The sequence below is a fragment of the Galeopterus variegatus genome, unplaced genomic scaffold (genome assembly GCF_000696425.1).
Source record: "Galeopterus variegatus unplaced genomic scaffold, G_variegatus-3.0.2 Scaffold540, whole genome shotgun sequence".
NCBI classification, from domain to species: domain Eukaryota; kingdom Metazoa; phylum Chordata; class Mammalia; order Dermoptera; family Cynocephalidae; genus Galeopterus; species Galeopterus variegatus.
In genome coordinates, this window is record NW_007726651.1 from 305,565 (window position 1) to 324,179 (window position 18,615).

General features: G+C 39.4%; 1 protein-coding gene across 2 annotated transcripts; it reads left to right on the top strand.

Annotated features, from left to right (window-relative positions):
• Positions 1-425: 425 nt before the first annotated feature.
• Positions 426-6,409, top strand: FIGNL1 (fidgetin-like 1). Of its 2 annotated transcripts, none has more exons than XM_008569879.1 (3): positions 426-475; positions 2,728-2,753; positions 3,219-6,409. In XM_008569879.1, exon 3 carries the CDS (start codon positions 3,229-3,231, stop codon positions 5,257-5,259), a length of 2,031 nt encoding a protein of 676 aa, XP_008568101.1. In that variant the 5' UTR covers positions 426-475; positions 2,728-2,753; positions 3,219-3,228; the 3' UTR covers positions 5,260-6,409. The 2 variants fall into 2 exon arrangements, with proteins under 2 accessions (XP_008568101.1, XP_008568100.1); XM_008569878.1 differs by lacking the exon at positions 426-475 and adding an exon at positions 2,549-2,599.
• The last annotated feature ends 12,206 nt before the right edge of the window (positions 6,410-18,615 follow it).

The window sequence follows — 18,615 nt, forward strand, 5'->3', positions numbered from 1 at the left end:
CGGTACCCCCCCCCCCCCCCCCCCGCCCCAGCCCCTGCCTGTAGCACACGCGGCGGGCGCTTTGCTCACCCAGGTGAGTCCAGGCACGTCACGACCTACGGGAATCCTCCGAATTTTCCCTCAACTCTCATCGCCTCCTCCTGTTTATTTCCGAGGGCTTTGAAAATGAAACCTTAGCACAATGAAAGGGAGACCACGTATCACTTTATGTAAACTCATCGATCTAGACAACTGTCTCCTTTAGCGGAGTATCTGCAATAAACCTTCTTCCAAAATGTCAAGGGCTAGAGGTGCGGGCGGGGCCGTGGCTCCCTGGAGTAGGCGCGTCCCCGCCGCGCGCGCGCCCCCCGGCCGGCACGCACGCACGCACGCACGTACGTACGCACGGCGCGGGCCCGAGCTCTTCAGCAGTGCGCAGGCGCACGTCGGCCCGCGCGATTTTTCAGAGGCGGTCGGCGTTAGCGACCGGCAACAGGTCGGCGGTGGTGACGGGAGGCGGGTCGCTGGCGCCACTGACCCCAGTGGGGCCCCGGGGCAGGGGGCGGGGCTGGTGTCCGGGGGCCCCGCGGCGTGGGCGACCTCTGGGGAGGGCAGAGGCTGTGGAGGAAGAGTCGCGCGGGCGCTGCCGCAGGGTTTCCGTGCAGGGGTGGTGTCCTCAGCGCACCTTCATTTTCTGTCACTTTTGCTTTAGGCGGGAGGGTGGCCTTACGAGGCTTCGAGGAAGGTGACCCCAGAGCGAGGCTCATCCGAGCTTAAAAACGAGGGGCACCGAGGACCCGGGCCAGGCCTGCGGGCCGCCAGCCTCAGCGAGAACTGTCGTTGGGCCTGGCCGCGTCCCGCGCGGCTGCGCTGTGTCCTGGGCTGTTCTTTTGTCAGCACTACCGCTAGTCAGAGCTGAGTGGTAAGAAAGAAGGGCAACGCTTTCTCTGAGGGGTAAAAACAAGCAATGCTGTTAATTCTTTGTTGAGGTGTAATAATAAGCAGTGTTTTATCGAGCACTTTCTAAGTGCTGAGAGCTGTTTTGAGGGTTTTGCAGAATTAAAAGACCCTGCCAGCTAAGTAATGTTACTGTGCTCCTTTTATAGGTGAAAACAGAGAAAGAGAGATTGAGATTTACCCAGGGTCACTGCAGGCGGCAGATCATATAGCAGCCTGGCTCCAATAGAGTTCTATAAAGGGCCTGTACAGTGTCTGGTGCATGGTAGGAGCTTTGTCAGTATTTTAACAGCTATTGTTCCAATGGATACCGAATTCTAGGTACTGAGAGAATGTAAGTGTAACAGAAAACAGCTCCTATTGCAGAAGCCAGCCAGCTGTCTAGTTAGGAAGACAAATACCACATTCTTAAAATAGGATATTATCAAGATACAGAAAAATGAAATGCTATTCGTATGTCAGTGCTAATTAACCGTAATTTTTAGATGCTAGGAAAGGCCTTGAAGGTTCAGTTGACTTGGAAATGGTAAATAGGACAACGGCTGTGTCATTGATCAGTGTTGGCCAAACAGTTTTTGGTTGTTGATATCCATATTTGTCAGAGAAATGATTTGAGTTGAAATGAAGAAGTAAGACTCAGGAGGTGAATTTTGGAGAAAAAGGTGAAGGTGGAAGGGAGAAAGGAGGGTATTCTGGGAACAGTAATTAGAACTCTGAGCTTTAGAGGAATCCCAGGATTGTAGATGATATAGTGGGTGATTATGTAGAAGAAGTGGATGATTATAGTAATCGTGATAGTTTGTGATAAATGTTTTCCAAGTCACTTCTCTTTAAATTGCTCATTTTCAGTATTACATAGAAGATTAAAATATGAGTTAAAGTGGTATCATGGAAAGTAGAATGAACCGGTTTTTAGGGGTGGTCAGTTCAAGGTTTGACTCTACTTTTATTTAAGATTATAGCTTTAAACATATTACAGTCTCACTGGATCTTAAGTTTCCTTATTGTTTTTAACAAAGATTTATGAACACCTACCTACAATATGATAAATTCTTTGCAAAGCATTATGGGAGATACAAGGCTGTATTAAATGTGGTTCTTGCACTAAAAGAACCTATTTATTATTAAAGCTATACTTACAGGTAATTTGGAAAGTAAAACTTAAAATACATGAGTTGTTAGTTTTTATTTTATTGCAGTACTCTTAGGAAACTAAAAAGTTTTCTCATAAATTTTTCCTGTGGATTTGCAGGTCAAGTCTACATATCCAGCAACATGATGCATTCTTCTAAAATATAACTTTATGTGAAGAGGCTTATAAAAATAACTTAAGAGAAGCAATGTAAATTAAAAGCACTTTACTAGTAGACTATTTAATTTGTTTTCATTTCATTTATTGTAGAAGTTTCCCTTTTTAATACTTCATGTGAACTTGGGAAATTGTGAGAGATTCTATGGCATCCTATTTTAGGTGCCTATCATGAATGTCGTTAAAAACCTTAAATATATCTTAGTTCATATTTGTGATCCGTGCAGCTCAATCTGTGACCTTTGGTAGTAACAATCAAGAAACATTGTGTACATGATGAAGTGCACAATACCTGGAATGAAACTGCTTGTGTTGGATTTCTGGCACCATCTGTAACTGTCTGTGTAATCTCAAGTAAGCACCTTAACTCTCTCAGCCTCAGTTTCTATATTTGTGTGATTGGGATAATAATAGTAGTTTTCAGACTATTTTCATATTCATTACTTGACTTGATTCTCACAATGGTTTCTCTCTCTTTACAGATAAAAAAACTGAAGACTCAGTGAAAGTAAGAGGCTTGCTTAATATCATTCATCTAATTTCTCTTAAAGACCAGACTGTAATTCCTGGTCTGTTTTGTTTTGTGTATCTGTATTTCCATTGTTCTTCCATATTGCCTCTCTTTTGTTGATTAATTTTAAACCTTTTCCATCAAAACCTTATGAATGCTTTCCCTATTTACAGGGTAAATTTATTATATAACTAAAACAGTTTAACTTACAAAAAATCATTATTAAGTCAAGTTTTTAATATTTAAGACTTCATATCAATATATATTTATATCTTGAATACTTGAAATCTATAGTTAACTAGTTATTTCTCTTATAAATAACCTGTCCGTATACATTTATTTAATAAATAAAAAGTCTAGTGTACCTTCCTTCCGATTAGCAGAGATTTTAAAACTATGTTTAAAGAAAACTTTGTTTTCTTTTTGATACTGATTCATTTTCATTTTTGTCATTTGTTATAGGACTTCTAAAATGCAGACTTCCAGCTCTAGGCCTGTGCACCTAAGTGAGTGGCAGAAGAATTACTTTGCAATTACATCTGGCATATGTACATCAGGACAGAAGGCAGATGCATACCGTGCACAGATATTACGCATTCAGTATGCATGGGCAAACTCTGAGATCTCCCAGGTCTGTGCTACCAAACTGTTCAAAAAATATGCAGAGAAATATTCTGCTATTATTGATTCTGACAATGTTGAAACTGGCTTGAATAACTATGCAGAAAACATTTTAACTTTGGCAAGATGTCAACAAACTGACAGTGACAAGTGGCAGTCGGGATTGTCAATAAATAATGTTTTCAAAATGAGTAATGTACAGAAGATGATGCAAGCTGGCAAAAAATTCAAAGACTCTCTGTTGGATCCTGCTGATGCATCAGTAGTAATCCATAAAGAGGCCACTGTGTGTGATCTTCCTAAATTCAGTGTTTGTTGTGGTTATGGAAAGAGTGACATATTACCTCATTCAACTCATGATACAGATAGGACCCAGGACATCCCAGAGAGCAATCCTTTGAAATGCTTTCAGAGTGCCCAACCATCTGTGGTGACTGATACCAGTAGGACTTGTCCTACATTTTCAGTGCCTTTAGGTGATTCAGCCGCTGCAAAATTCCATGCCACACCATTGTTTGGAAATGTGAAAAAGGAAAATCACAGCTCTCCGAAAGCCAACGTAGGACTAAATATTTTCTCATCTAATCAGTCTTGTTTTCCTTCTGGCTGTGAAAATCTACGAGAAAGGAAGGCTTTTTGTGGTTTTGGCACCATTGATGCACTTTCCAATCCAATACTCAGTAAGGCTTTTAGTAAAACAGAAGATAATGGTCAAAAGGAGGAAAGCAGCTTGCCTACTTTTAAAACTGCAAAAGAACAATTATGGGTAGATCAGCAAAAAAAGTACCACCAACCCCAGCGTGCATCAGGGTCTTCATATGGTGGTGTAAAAAAGTCTCTGGGAGCTAGTAGATCCCGAGGCATATTTGGAAAGTTTGTTCCTCCTGTACCTAAGCAAGATGGGGGAGAGCAAAATGGAGGAATGCAGTATAAGCCTTATGGGGCCGGACCTACAGAACCAGCACATCCAGTTGATGAGCGTCTGAAGAACTTGGAGCCAAAGATGATTGAACTTATAATGAATGAGATTATGGATCATGGACCTCCGGTAAATTGGGAAGATATTGCAGGAGTAGAATTTGCTAAAGCCACAATAAAGGAAATAGTTGTGTGGCCCATGATGAGGCCAGACATCTTTACTGGTTTACGGGGACCCCCCAAAGGAATCCTGCTCTTTGGTCCTCCTGGGACCGGTAAGACTCTTATTGGCAAGTGCATTGCCAGTCAGTCTGGGGCAACATTCTTTAGCATCTCTGCTTCATCCTTGACTTCTAAATGGGTAGGTGAGGGGGAGAAAATGGTCCGTGCATTGTTTGCTGTTGCAAGGTATCAGCAACCGGCTGTGATATTTATTGATGAAATTGACTCCCTGTTGTCTCAACGGGCTGATGGTGAGCACGAATCTTCTAGAAGGATAAAGACTGAATTTTTAGTCCAGTTAGATGGAGCAACCACATCTTCTGAAGATCGTATTCTAGTGGTGGGAGCAACAAATCGGCCTCAAGAGATTGATGAGGCTGCTCGGAGAAGACTGGTGAAAAGGCTGTATATTCCCCTCCCTGAAGCTTCAGCCAGGAAACAGATAGTAATTCATCTCATGTCAAAGGAACAGTGTTGCCTCAGTGAAGAAGAGATTGAATGGGTTGTACAGCAGTCTGATGGGTTCTCTGGAGCTGACGTGACACAGCTTTGCAGAGAGGCTTCTCTTGGTCCTATTCGCAGTTTACAGACTGCTGACATTGCTACCATCACACCAGATCAGGTTCGACCAATAGCTTATAATGATTTTGAAAATGCGTTTAGAACTGTGCGACCTAGTGTGTCTCCAAAAGATCTAGAGCTTTATGAAAACTGGAACAAAACTTTTGGTTGTGGAAAGTAAATGGGACACTTGAAATTAAAATATGGCATCTTTATAGTATAGTCTTTCTCATTTTGTAGCATAGGAAGCTGGGGATGTGTTAATTGTTTTTGAGAGTATATTTTGAATTTTTTTTTTTACCTCAAATAACAGCAATAGCTCAGATTTTACAAGTGATTGGCATAGCTTATGTTAGTATTTGCCTCCCAGTTATTACCTGATGTGTAAGCCTATTTAAAGAAAATGGATTTTTTGTTTTGTTTCTGAGAGGTTTATCTTTTGAACATGAATAAAATAAATAGCTCAGATTGAAACTTTTTTTTAAATGTGAAGATTAAATTTACATATGAGGGTGTATATTCATCTTTTATTGAAGAAAGTTCCTTCTGAGGGCCACATAATTCTTAATGTTAGGTAGGATAATGGTTTACCTTTGAAACAGCTTTGCTTACTGCTATTTAAATAGGCTTAAGATCTCACCAAAAGCTAGAATGAAAGTGCCAGTTTTTACTTTCTTTTTGTTTGTGACTTCTTTTATGGTTTTCTTCCCTTACCAGGATTAACCCATAAAAACATGTTCAGAAATAGCAAGGTATCAGAGACATATCCACAGAACTGAAAGGTGAAGAATGTATTTTTTCAGAAAGTATATGATGTTTAACATTAATATTTTATTTAATACTTCATAGCCTGTAGTATTGCTCTCTTTCAAAAATAAATGTTTTCAGGTTTTTATAATAGACTGTTTCATAAATAATACATGCTCATTGTAGAAACATTAGAGATAAAAAGTAAAATATCAGTTATCCTATCACTTTGGGGGACACACTGTTAATATTTCAGTACAGATTCTTCCAGATGTTTTATACAGGAGTGAGATTGTGTTATGCATTCTCTTTTGTAGCCTATACTTTTCCTTAAGTATATCATCATTTTCTATGTTAACATAAATGTCTACAACATCTTCCCTTATACAATTGCCTTAGGTTCCATTGTATGGATGAGCTGTAATTTATTTAGTCTTCTGTTAGAAGGTATTTAGGGCAGGACATTATATTTATCTTTTGTTTATCATAAACAAAAATATGTTGAATGCCATTTAGTGATTATATTAAAAAATATATAAATTTCTTGAGTAAAATTCTTGGATTAAAGTGTATGCACATTTTTAAAGCTTTTGGCATGTGTTCTAAATTATTTTCTAGAAAAGTAGCGCCTGTGTAGAACTTCCATCTGCACTGAGTCAAAGGGACTGTACCATGGCAGCACTAAGCAGTGAGTTTGGTTCCGTTAGCATTCTTTTTGCATTATTCATTTAAAAAATTGAATGCCAGACAGCATTCCAGGTGCTTGAAGGTGGAGCAATGCACAAGACAGACAAATGTCTTTGGTCTCATGGAAGTTACATTCAGGTTCTAATGTTTTCTCTTGTGAACAGTGCAACTTGAAATGGAATTTGAGACATTTCTAATAGGTGAATTTAAACAGTTTGTGTGTGCATATATAGAGAGAAAGTTTAAATTTTTATTCTTGGTCTGCCTTCTATTTTTATGCTATTTTAAAAGCTTTATTGTTGCAACTTTTAGTTTTTCCCTTTGAAATATGTGATTGTCTTTTATTAGAATTTGGATGTTAAACTTCTTGTTTTTGGTTATATCTTTTAACATCTTAAAATGTTTTGCAGTATTCATTACTGTCTTTGTCTTTTTCCATTCCTTTAAAAACAACACTGTAATCTTGGATTCTCAGGTATTGATGTCAAGGAATTCTTTGTAGTTTTTCTTTCCTGGTATTTAGTAATTCTCTTTATAACCCACTCCCATCCTCTTGGGTCTGCAATTACCGTAGTTGCTTACAGTTATCAGCAATTGCCTACTAGGTGTTAATGTTTTATTTAAGTCTGTAACTTGGTATCAGTGTTTATTATCGGTTTTCTTCAACTGTAACTTTTGCCAGCCCTGACTTTCAGCTTCATTGATCACCAGCCACAGGCCACTTCTCTCTGTGGAGCTTAGTTCAGATTATGTCCAAAAGAGAAAATCCAGTTGATTTAGCTCATCTTGGAGTAGGCAGAGCCTATGGCTCTGGTTAGCACATGAAATGGCTCCTCCTGAATTAAGATGTATTAAGGAAGAATCTAAACCTGAAAGGAATAATCAAATAGGATATGTTAAAGCTGGAAAGAAAATTTGAGCTAGGAGTCACTTGACAGTTGTTTCTACATTATGCCACACAGAAGCATTCTTTCAGCCTTTTGTGATTTTGAGTATGTTGCTGAAGCAGTTGGGTAAGAAATTTTCTGAAACTTTGCATTATGATTTCTCTCTGTCTCAGACAACTATCTTGATTGGATATGATAATCTTGGATTAAATTCTTTCCTCCCAAGTGTTGATGCTGCACCATCTTTAGGTATTGTTTCAGAGAAATGAACACTGACCTAATTTTTAATGTCTTTGAAAGTTACATTCACTTTGTAGAAATAACACATTTTCCCAGCACATGTCACGTAGCTGTGGTATTAAAGCTTAAAATTTTGGGCAGGAATGTGGTAATTTATCCAAATGTATAATGTCAAGTCTTTCTAAATGTTTCTGTTATACATCTAATAATTATATATGGTTCTTTTGATTTGTATTCTGTGGGAAATTGATATTTCAGTCTACTCTCTTCTCTCCCATCTTTTTGAAATTTTAATTCATTTTCTCAGTTCTAAAATATCAAGTCTGTCTTCCACATTGACAAGTTGGTTTTGATAAGGTGGAGTCATACTATAAAGATCATGGGCTTTGGGATCAAATAGACCTGTTATTAAATTCTGGCTCTGTCATTTACTAGTTGTGACTGTAGGCTACCTAATTGTTCAATAATTCTAAAGTGAGAATAGTTTATATCTATCTTGTTGAAGAGTGAGGATTAAGTAAAATACAGATTTAAAAGACCTGGCTCATGGTTGTTCAGTAATTGTTCATCCTCTTCTCTCCATCTACCTCGACTTTTCTTTTATTGCTTTGAAGAATCGTTTTCTTTTTAACGGTTCATGTGGTTTTGCAATACTTGCATCTCATTATTAGAGATCATAGGCCTTCTAAATGTGTCTGGTTTTATGGAATATATCTAGTTGAAAAGAAAGAAATATCTTTTAGTTATGTTTCTCTTTTTCTAGACTTTAGAACTTTTTCATAAATCCCAGAGTATTATTTTTCACTTACTCATCCTTATGTGTTATTTATTGGTCTTCAGTGTTATTCCCCAGTGTTTTTAAGGGGTGCTTTATAGCCCATCTGCAAAAGTCTGATTGAAAGAGAGGATTCTAACTTCCTTCTCAGATTCCTAGTTCTTGACCTCAAATCTGAAGTTGGTGGTAATGCAGGCAGATGGAGCACACTCTAAACAGTTTAAGAAGATGGAGCTATTTTAAATGACCTCCTCTGCAGCGTGTATGAGTGGAGGGAGCCTTATGAGAATAGATAAGATGTAGTCACCACTTTAACTCTTGTCTTTAAATAAGACTTATCCAACAGACAATCAGTTCATAATGGAAAGAGCATTAAAATGGGCATTAGAAAACTGCCAGTGATTGTGACCTTGACAGTTTATATACATCATACCCCCTAAGATCTCAGTTTTCTTAGTAAAAGTGAGGGAGTTGTATTAGATAATCCTTAACGACACATCAGGTTTGCTATTTTGTTATCAGTTATCAAATGTTAACTTATCAAATTGACAAATGTTTACAGAGTACCAGGTGCTGGGCACTATGCCAGGCACAAAACAAAATGTAGTCATGTAAGGGCTAACTTTAAGTGTTACTAATTTGGCTCATAGGAACTGAATGGGAAAACATGGAGAGAGAGCTTTCGTAAGGAGTTAGGTCAGCATAATGTGCCACTGAATATATAAATCAGTTAAGAAAATGGAAAATAACTGAGAAATTTGAAAGTCCACATAAGGTGGCATTTTAGGCAGCATGCTCTATAGTCAAGGTACTTAAACCCTTGGCGCTTTGCAATGGCCAAGCTCAGGGGTCTCAGCAATCGGCAGTGTGTCTGCTAATGGGGCCTGCCAAGGTCAGAAAGACCTAGGTCTTAGAGCTCTCTTAATCTGTTTTTGCCAAGAAATTTAGAGATGATTTAGGGAAAAGTAGGCAAGTCCCAGGTTCCTCAGCTATGACCAGGGCAAGCACTTCTGTACCACAACATGTGCAGAGCCAGTGAGTCCAGAGCAAAACCTTACCCCTCCTTTCCTCACTTCGCCTCATTGCTGCCCCAAACTGTCAGGCCCCGGTTCTCAGCCCCTTGTATGATGAAGGCAGGTAGTTGCAGAGGGACCCATCTTCTTGGTGGTCCCATCCGTTGCTGTCACAGTTGCTCCTTATCTTTGTATCCAAAGTATGCAGTTCAGCTTTCCCTTAAAATGCCTCTAGGAAAATTATGCCAGCCTCCCCCCCCCACCCACAAGAAAATATTAGCTCAGTAAGAAAAGGTATAGTATGGAGATTTCTGTTTAAAATAATGGACTAAGCCACAAATTTAACTTTTCCATCCATATTTGTAAACTCACTGAAATTAAACTAAGAATAAATCCATTGCAATATTGGTAAAAAGGGAAGTATGTTGTTTTCAAATATGACATTTCAGGTGTTTTTGGAAGTTACAAGGCGAATGGTATTGGGTTGGGATTCCTGAGCTAAGAAACCTGCAGTCTAACAAAGGGACACACAAAGGCCAGCTGATTGTTTTTCTCAGAGTGCCTGGCTTATACCCCTAGCTCAGGCAGCAAAGCAGGCTGTGGGCCAGAGGTCTGTTAACTGAAATGATTGCAGAGGCTAGTCTTGGACAGCTCATGCCCCACTGTGTTCATATGGAACTGCTGGGAAGTAGAGTTCCCTATAGCAGGGAGTGATTTATACTGGCTTCGTTTTTGTGGGCCCTGCATCTTGAGAAGTGAGTTAGGATGGCAGGTAACTTCAGGTTGCCTCATTAGACAAAAGCACAAGTATTTGATGAAGTACATCCAGTGTACACCTATCTCCCTTTGTAACTTGTTACCTCCTTCCTCACTTTTTAAGGATCAGCCCCTCCCTTCTTCCAGTTTCTGAAAAGATGTCCTCCCCACATCTCTCCCCTACCAACAAATGCTCGCACACACGCTCACGTGCAGGCATACAGAGATCATGTCCACTCCATTATTAACATATCCCTTCATACACAGGGCCCTGCTGAGCAGAATAAGAGGTATAATCGCTAAGGAAGCTTTTCCCACTCCCCACACTGATTAATTTTCAAGTATAAGTGAATTTTTGTTGCTTTCCCATGTAAAAATCCCCTAATAGATTCCTATTGAGATGAAAATAAAGCCCAAATTCCTTCCTAGAACCAAACATCAATTCTCCTTTCTCACTTTGCTTCATCCTACAGGTCTTTTATCTTTCCCAAGGGCAGCAAACACATTTCCTGTATAGAAAGTGTGGTAGACAGAGTTCTAAAGACGTTCCTCCAAGATTCCTATCCCCTGGTTATTCAGTCAAACACTATTCTAGGTAGTGCTGAGAAGGAACTTTGCAGATGTAATATATATATATATATATTTTTTAATTTCGATTAGTCTTTTATTTTTTATTTATTTTTTCATTAAATTTTTATTTTGTCAATATACAATGTATATGATTATTATGGCCCATCATCGACACCTCCTGCCCTCCTCCCTCTCTCCCCTCCCCCCCTGAGAATGTCCTTTCCGTTTGCTTGTTGTAACAACTTCAAAAAACGTTTCACTCAATATTATTCTCTCAAGGTCCATCCATGTTGTTGCAAATGGCAGTATTTCATTCGTTTTTATAGCTGAGTAATATTCCATTGTGTATATATACGGGGGGTTCCGTATCCACTCGGGGGGGGGTGGACATTTGGGCGGGGGGGAACTCTTGGCTATTGTAAAGAGTGCTGCAATGAACATTGGGGTACAGGTATACCTTCGACTTGATGATTTCCATTCCTTTGGATATATTCCCAGCAGTGGGATAACTGGGTCATATGGCAGATCTATCATGCAGATGTAATATAATTAAAGACCTTAAAATAGGGAAGTTATGCGTTTCACTCAATATTATTCTCTCAAGGTCCATCCATGTTGTTGCAAATGGCAGTATTTCATTCGTTTTTATAGCTGAGTAATATTCCATTGTGTATATATACGGGGGGTTCCGTATCCACTCGGGGGGGGGTGGACATTTGGGCGGGGGGGAACTCTTGGCTATTGTAAAGAGTGCTGCAATGAACATTGGGGTACAGGTATACCTTCGACTTGATGATTTCCATTCCTTTGGATATATTCCCAGCAGTGGGATAACTGGGTCATATGGCAGATCTATCATGCAGATGTAATATAATTAAAGACCTTAAAATAGGGAAGTTATGGAACATTGGGGTACAGGTATACCTTCGACTTGATGATTTCCATTCCTTTGGATATATTCCCAGCAGTGGGATAGCTGGGTCATATGGCAGATCTATCATGCAGATGTAATATAATTAAAGACCTTAAAATAGGGAAGTTATGGGCCAGCCCAGTGGCGCACTGCTACAGTGCGCCGCTTGGGAGCACGGCGGCGCTCCCGCCGAGTGTTCGGATCCCACATACAGACCGGTTCCCGCTCACTGGCTGAGCGAGGTGCGGGCGTGACGCCGAGGGTTGCAATCCCGTTGCCGGTTCCGGTCCGGTGCGGGCGCGACACTGAGGGTTGTGATCCGTTGCCAGACACGAAAAAAGACAAAGGAAAAAAAAAAATAGGGAAGTTATCCTGGATTATTTGTGTAGGCCCAAGCTAATTACAAGTCCTTAAAAGCAGAGAATGTTCTCTGGCTGGTTAGAGAAGAGGAAGACAGAAGAAAGATATGAGAGAAGAGGAAATCAGAGATTCCAAACGAGAAAGATTTGACCTGCTGTTGCAGCTCTGAGCTGTAGGAGCATGTGCAGGGATGGAGAGAGGTCCCTAGGAGCTGACAGCAGCCCCTGGACAAAGAAACACGCCTCAGTCCTACAGCTTCACAGATCTGAATTCTGCCAACAACCTTAATGAGCCTGGAAGCCTTCCCCAGAGATTCCAGATAAGGCCTGCTGACACCTTGATTTCAGTCTTGTGGGACCCAGGGCAGAGAAACAGCAGAGACTACCAGATTTCTGATTTATAGAACTGTGAGATAATAACTTTGTGTTGCTCTAAGCTGCTAAGGTTGTGGCAATTTGTTATAACAGCAATAGGAAAATAATACAGGGAGTCAAGGCCTTTATACTATTTGTTGCTTGAGTTTGAAAAGCTCTTGCCTCATTCAAGTTAGTGACATACAGTTTCTTCAGAAGGCCTTCCCTGACCACTGTAAACTCCACCAACTCCCCACACATGTACACCCATCACTGTCACATTACCTTAACAAAATATTTATGCCTACTGTCTTTTCCTAATCCCTCCCATCCCCATATCACACCCACTACTAGAAAGTTCCTTCCAGCCAGAAACTTTCCAGTTCCCTTCAGAACCACACAAGATTCACCAGACATCTGAGAAAACCCAACAGCTTGAGAGACACCCAGAAGAAGCAGAGCAATTCTCATCAAAGAAAACCCTTAATCAAGGAGACTGAGTAGAGCTTTAAAACTCTTGGTCCCAGAAGACACTGTAGCCACAAAATAAAAACAGGCATCTACTGTATTAGTTGTTTATTGTTGTGTAACAATATTACTGCAAACTTAGTAGCTTAAAACAACACCCATTAATGGGCCAGCCCGGTGGCGCACTGGAGAGTGCGCCACTTGGGAGTGCAGCAGCGCTCCCGCCAAGGGTTCGGATCCCATGTGGAGACCGGTTCCCGCTCACTGGCTGAGCGCAGTGCGGGCGCAACACCGAGGGTTGCGATCCCGTTGCCGGTCCCCAGTCCGGGCGCGACACCGAGGGGTGCAATCCCGTTACCGGTCAGTAAAAAAGACAAAAAGGAAAAAAAAAAAAAAAGCAACACCCATTAATGGGCCAGCCCGGTGGCGCACTGGAGAGTGCGCCACTTGGGAGTGCAGCAGCGCTCCCGCCAAGGGTTCGGATCCCATGTGGAGACCGGTTCCCGCTCACTGGCTGAGCGCAGTGCGGGCGCAACACCGAGGGTTGCGATCCCGTTGCCGGTCCCCAGTCCGGGCGCGACACCGAGGGGTGCAATCCCGTTACCGGTCAGTAAAAAAGACAAAAAGGAAAAAAAAAAAAAAAGCAACACCCATTAATGATCTTGTAGTTTCTGTGGTCAGGTCTGTCTGAGTCCCTTGTTTTAAGTGCTCACAAAGCTGTACTGATGGTGTTGGCTGGGGCAGTCTCATCTGAGGCTTCACTGGGGAAGGACCCACTTTCAGTCTCACGTAGTTGTGGGCAGCATTCAGTTCCTTACAGGTGGCTGGACTGGGGCCTTGGTTTCTTGCTGTGTGTTGGCTGGAGCTTGCCCTCCATTCCTTGCCTTGTAGGCTTTCTGTCATGGCTGCTCTTCCTCAAAACCAAAAAGGGAGAGAGTCTCCCAGCAAGACAGACATTATAATCTTCTGGGATGTAATGACACAAGTGACCTTCCATCACCTTTGCTATATTCTGCTGGATAAAAACAGGTCCTTCCCACACTCAGGGGAGGGTATTCAAAATGGCATAAATACCAGGAAGTGGAGATCATGGGGACTACTTTAGAGTGTGTCCACCACAACTATGAAAGAAAGACTCAGGAAACAGGAAAGAGTTCTGTCAAAATAAATATCTTAATGGAAGGACTGAGTTTTAGAGTGAAAAAGGCTGAAACCAAATTAGTTTTATGGAAGAGTAAGTTGTGGGATTATTTCAGAATCTTAAGCAGCAAAATGAAGAGATGGAAATGAGGAGTTAAGTGGTATGAAACAGATTCCAGAAAATTAATATCAATATAATGGGAATTCTATAATAGTCACATTAAGAAGATTAGATAATTTTCCTTAGCTAAATACATGAGGATTCATATCAGAAGAGTCTATTGAGTGCTAAGCAAGAATTGAGGATAGAGAGGAAATACTGTGACATCTCTTGGTAAAATTTCTGAGCTTGGGGAGAAAGAGACAAGAGAGATAGGTATCTACCAAATAGGTAATTTATAAAAGACTAAGAATCAGCGTCACCAAAGTGTCAAATAACATTAAATACTGGAAAATAGTAGGGCGATATTCACAAGGTTCAGGGGGCAAATAAATCTTGAGATTAGAATTGTAGATCCAAGATGTCCAATGTGCGACTAAAACAAAGTACTGTTTAGACCCAACAGACACAAAAATGATCACTCACACATTCTTTATGGGAAAAGAGGAAAAAAGGACCCTCAAAGATGACTTAGCCAAATGAAAAATGAATCGGATAGAGAAGTCAACAAAAAGAAAGATTTGGATATAACAAACAGCTGTGAGCAAAGGAACCAGCAAACCTGACGACCAAGTCTAAGTCATTTCTGATAATATGCTTGTACAGTTTAATGAAACTTAAAAGGAATTCGTAAAATAAAAGCATACCATTAAAAATAATCCAAAACTAAAATTCCAGATGATCTCAAAAAACAGGAATGAAGGAGAAGGAAAATAAAACACCTGTTTTTTTTTTGTTTGTTTTATTTGGGGGTGGGGTTCTGTATATATTCTGGTTGTTTTAATGCTAATAGAAAATACATAGGTTTAGGGGCAAGGCCCAGGGACATTGAGGCTGAAATGTGGGCCCCATTGGCAGGTACGTGGTGGGATTCGCCCTGCAGCATGGTGGGGTGAGTGGGAGGGTGGGGCATACTCTGGCCACATGACAGCAAGGAGTGGAGGGGAGGCGCAGGAAGACCACTGGGAGTGGACATCTCAGGAAACCCTACTTGAGTCATGGGCTTTATTCACTAAGCTTTTAGGAGAGTGAAAAAATAAACAGGACCACATTTCTTTTTCTAAAAGATGACATTGTCAGGAAACTTGAATATTGCTCTTCATAGAGGACCAAAAAAAATCATCATTTTAGATTAATATATCTATAAAGCATAGGAGCAGTTCAGTGTAAGTTGTAAACTACCAAGGCTCTGAGTATTTCGAACACGGGAGTAATGTGCAAAAACAAAGTAAATCCAGAGTCAGAAACTCAGCCACCAGTCACAGTACTGAGCCATGTGATGAATTCGGAATGTGTGCTGATAATTAGACCAAATGACGGCAGCTGCTATTTTACCAGGAAAGTGACGTCAGTAGCCATTTCTCTCATTAAAAAGAGGACACTGTCTCCTGTGTTTTCAGGGAACTGTGACTGAAATCCTTGGGATAAAATAAACTAAGCAGGAACTAAACCTGGAACTGTCACAGGTGTTGTCAAGACAGAATTAGTGGAGTTCCAAGAAAATGAGAACCAACATGAGCAGAGTAGAATCTATTCTGTGGGTGTTGTAAAGCACCTACTATAAATGACAGCCAGGAGTCCTACCCAGAATTGCCTGTCCGTGGTCTCTCTTAGCAGTTCATGGAAAAGGGTTTTTTCTTTGCAGTCACAGTTTCACCAGGCTTTTGTCTCTTGAGTGGGTCCAAGGACATCCAGAAGAGCTCTGTTCAATGGATACATAATGAAAACACATAAATAATTTTAAATTTTCTAGTAGCCACATCAAAAAGAGTAAAAAGAATCAGGTGAAATTAATGTCCCATTATCCCATTATTATCATTTCAACGTGTAATCAATATAAGTATTATTTATGAAATATTTTACATTCTTTTTTTTTTCATACTGAGTCTTTGAAATCCAGTGTGTATTTACATTTACAGCACATCCCAGTTCTAACTCACCATATTTCAAGTGCTGGATAGTCACTTGAGACTAAAGGCTGCTGTATGGGACAGGGCAGATGTAGAATTGTGTAGCATCAGCTGCCACATTTGTAAACAAGTTAGGAAATTTCTCTTAAAACTCTATGCTGTATATTTGCAGGCAGCCTTTAGAACTTGAAAATAATTTAATTTCTATATCTTTAAGTTGAAAATTGAGAATCTAGCTTCTGGAATTAGTGAGCTTCACAGAAACAGACCAGCTTCTGTTCTTTCACAGCCTCACATCTTGTTACCCCAGTGTTGCTACAGACTTGGAAACAAGTCTGCAGTCCAGGCTCATTCTGTCATCTAAAATCATGCAGTGTGAATTATACTATAGAGATTATTTCAGAGAAAACTGTGAAAACTTATATTTTATCTAGAACTTAGGAGTACTTACTATATATAGATGGAGCAAAACATATAAAGCTATGTAAAAAATACAAATGCTTGAAATAGTGCTATTGTTTATATATGTTTTCATTGAAAAATGTTCCTGAAGTTGTTGGTATTGAAGTTTGGATCTGACAAAGTCATGTGTATCTAAAATTGCATTTTAACTTAGTGAGTCATTGTGTCATGTCCTTATGTCCCGTTTAATACCTGGCGTGTATGGCTCTGTGAATATTAATGAATAACAAAGTATTATTCAATCAGTAGTGATTAAATATCTAAATATACGTATGTAATGTATGAATATATGTATATTCAAATATATGTATATCTCATGTAAATTAAGGTCAAAACAAACTTGTATATGCATGTGTGTGTGTTGAACTATGTCTGTCTAAGTGCAACTGTTAGTAAAATAGAAATAGGACATATATCAGAAATGGGATAAAACTTCCAGATCATGAGAGAAAAAAATTAAAACAAAAAAATTTGATTAATTTAGAGAAAAAGAGAAAAGATTTTGAAAAAGAAGAAAAATGAATAAAAGCCTAATAAAGAGAAAATTTTAAATAAGATGTCAGGAAAAAAATGAAACATTTCAAGGTTGACATTAAATGCAAAGCACTTTTTGATAAGGAAAGTCTCACAAGTTCAATTTCATTACCTTTATAAAATGAAACAGAAATATTGAGAATAAAGGAATGGAGATACAGACAGGAAAGAGCTAACAAAGAGCAGGAACAGTGCTACTAATACCAAACAAAAGAGGACTTGAGGTTAAAAAGAATAAACTGGATAAAGAAAAATATTTCATGCTGATAAAAAGTTACTACCTTTTATATCAATCACAAACCTTCACACATTAAACTAAAAACATCAAAATGTAAATTCAAAATCTTTAAATTATTAAAATACTAGCATAAAATTTGAAAATAATAATACTTGTGTTGGTGAAGGTTGGAGAACAGGGCCCCAGCACAAACTGTTGGAGAAGAGAATAAAGCCCAGCCTTTTTGGAAAACAATTTGGTAAAATCAACCAGAAAGGATTTCACTTCTAGGAATCTATACTATGTAAATAATTTCATTGAGACATTTTAATATATACAAAAATAGATAAATATCCATCAATGTAGCATAGTTAGATCCGTTTTAGGGGGTTTTATGCAGTGGTTTTTAAAAATCAAGTCCATTCTATGCACTGAGAGGGAAAGAGCTCCAAGCTGGATTGTTCAATGAAGAGAGCAAGTTGCACGATAATTCAGCATGTATCTATTTAAGTGAAGGAAGGTAACAGAGCTCCAGAAGGGTGTACAATGACAGTTAAAAGAGTGTTTACCTCTCTACAAGTTGGGGGAGGAAGAGGGATTTTCAATATTTGACTTTACACACGCAATATGGTTGTTTTGATTGTTCACAACAATAATTTTGTAATTTATAAAAACTCAATGAAACATATTTGGAAGTAGCTTTCCTGTATAATTAAACAGTTTGTTTTCAAAAGTTGGAGCCATTGGGTTTGTTAGTAAGTAATGGGGAGGAAAGTAGTAAGAGTTGAAAGCCTTCATTATAAATTCCTCTTAAAAAACATTATGCGTTGCATTTAGAAAATAAGGCTGAAAAGATGATGACCAAACGGAAAATGAATCTTTTAAAAACAGGTTGAAAGTCTCCATGTTTTGCACATATATAAGATTGTATTTAGAAGTAAACCTCTCGGATTCAGAATCCATAGCAAATAGTCATTCATCCAACTCCAAATTGAGCAAAGCCATTGAAATTGCTTTGAAAAGTAGCTGTGAGGCAAATACAGATTTCATCTGCATTTTAAGAAACTGAATGTTCAGAACCCCATTTTACAAAGAAGGCTTTGAGCAAACAACATATATGCATCACATCACATCCGTGACTACAGAAGTGGATAAATTCTATTTTATCGGAGTTTGGGAGGCAGATAATGTTGAGCTCTCACATCTGGGAGAAATGACATAGCTTTGTACATGCTTCTGACCCAGTACGATAACACAGCCCCAAAATGCATGATGAGTTTCTGGAGACATAATTTCACAGAATACAGAAAATTGCTGTAAAACTAGGGCATGATTGCAATTTAAG

Excerpts from the sequence above, each read along its gene's own strand:
- FIGNL1 (XM_008569879.1), top strand. The coding sequence starts at position 3,229 with ATGCAGACTTCCAGCTCTAGGCCTGTGCACCTAAGTGAGTGGCAGAAG.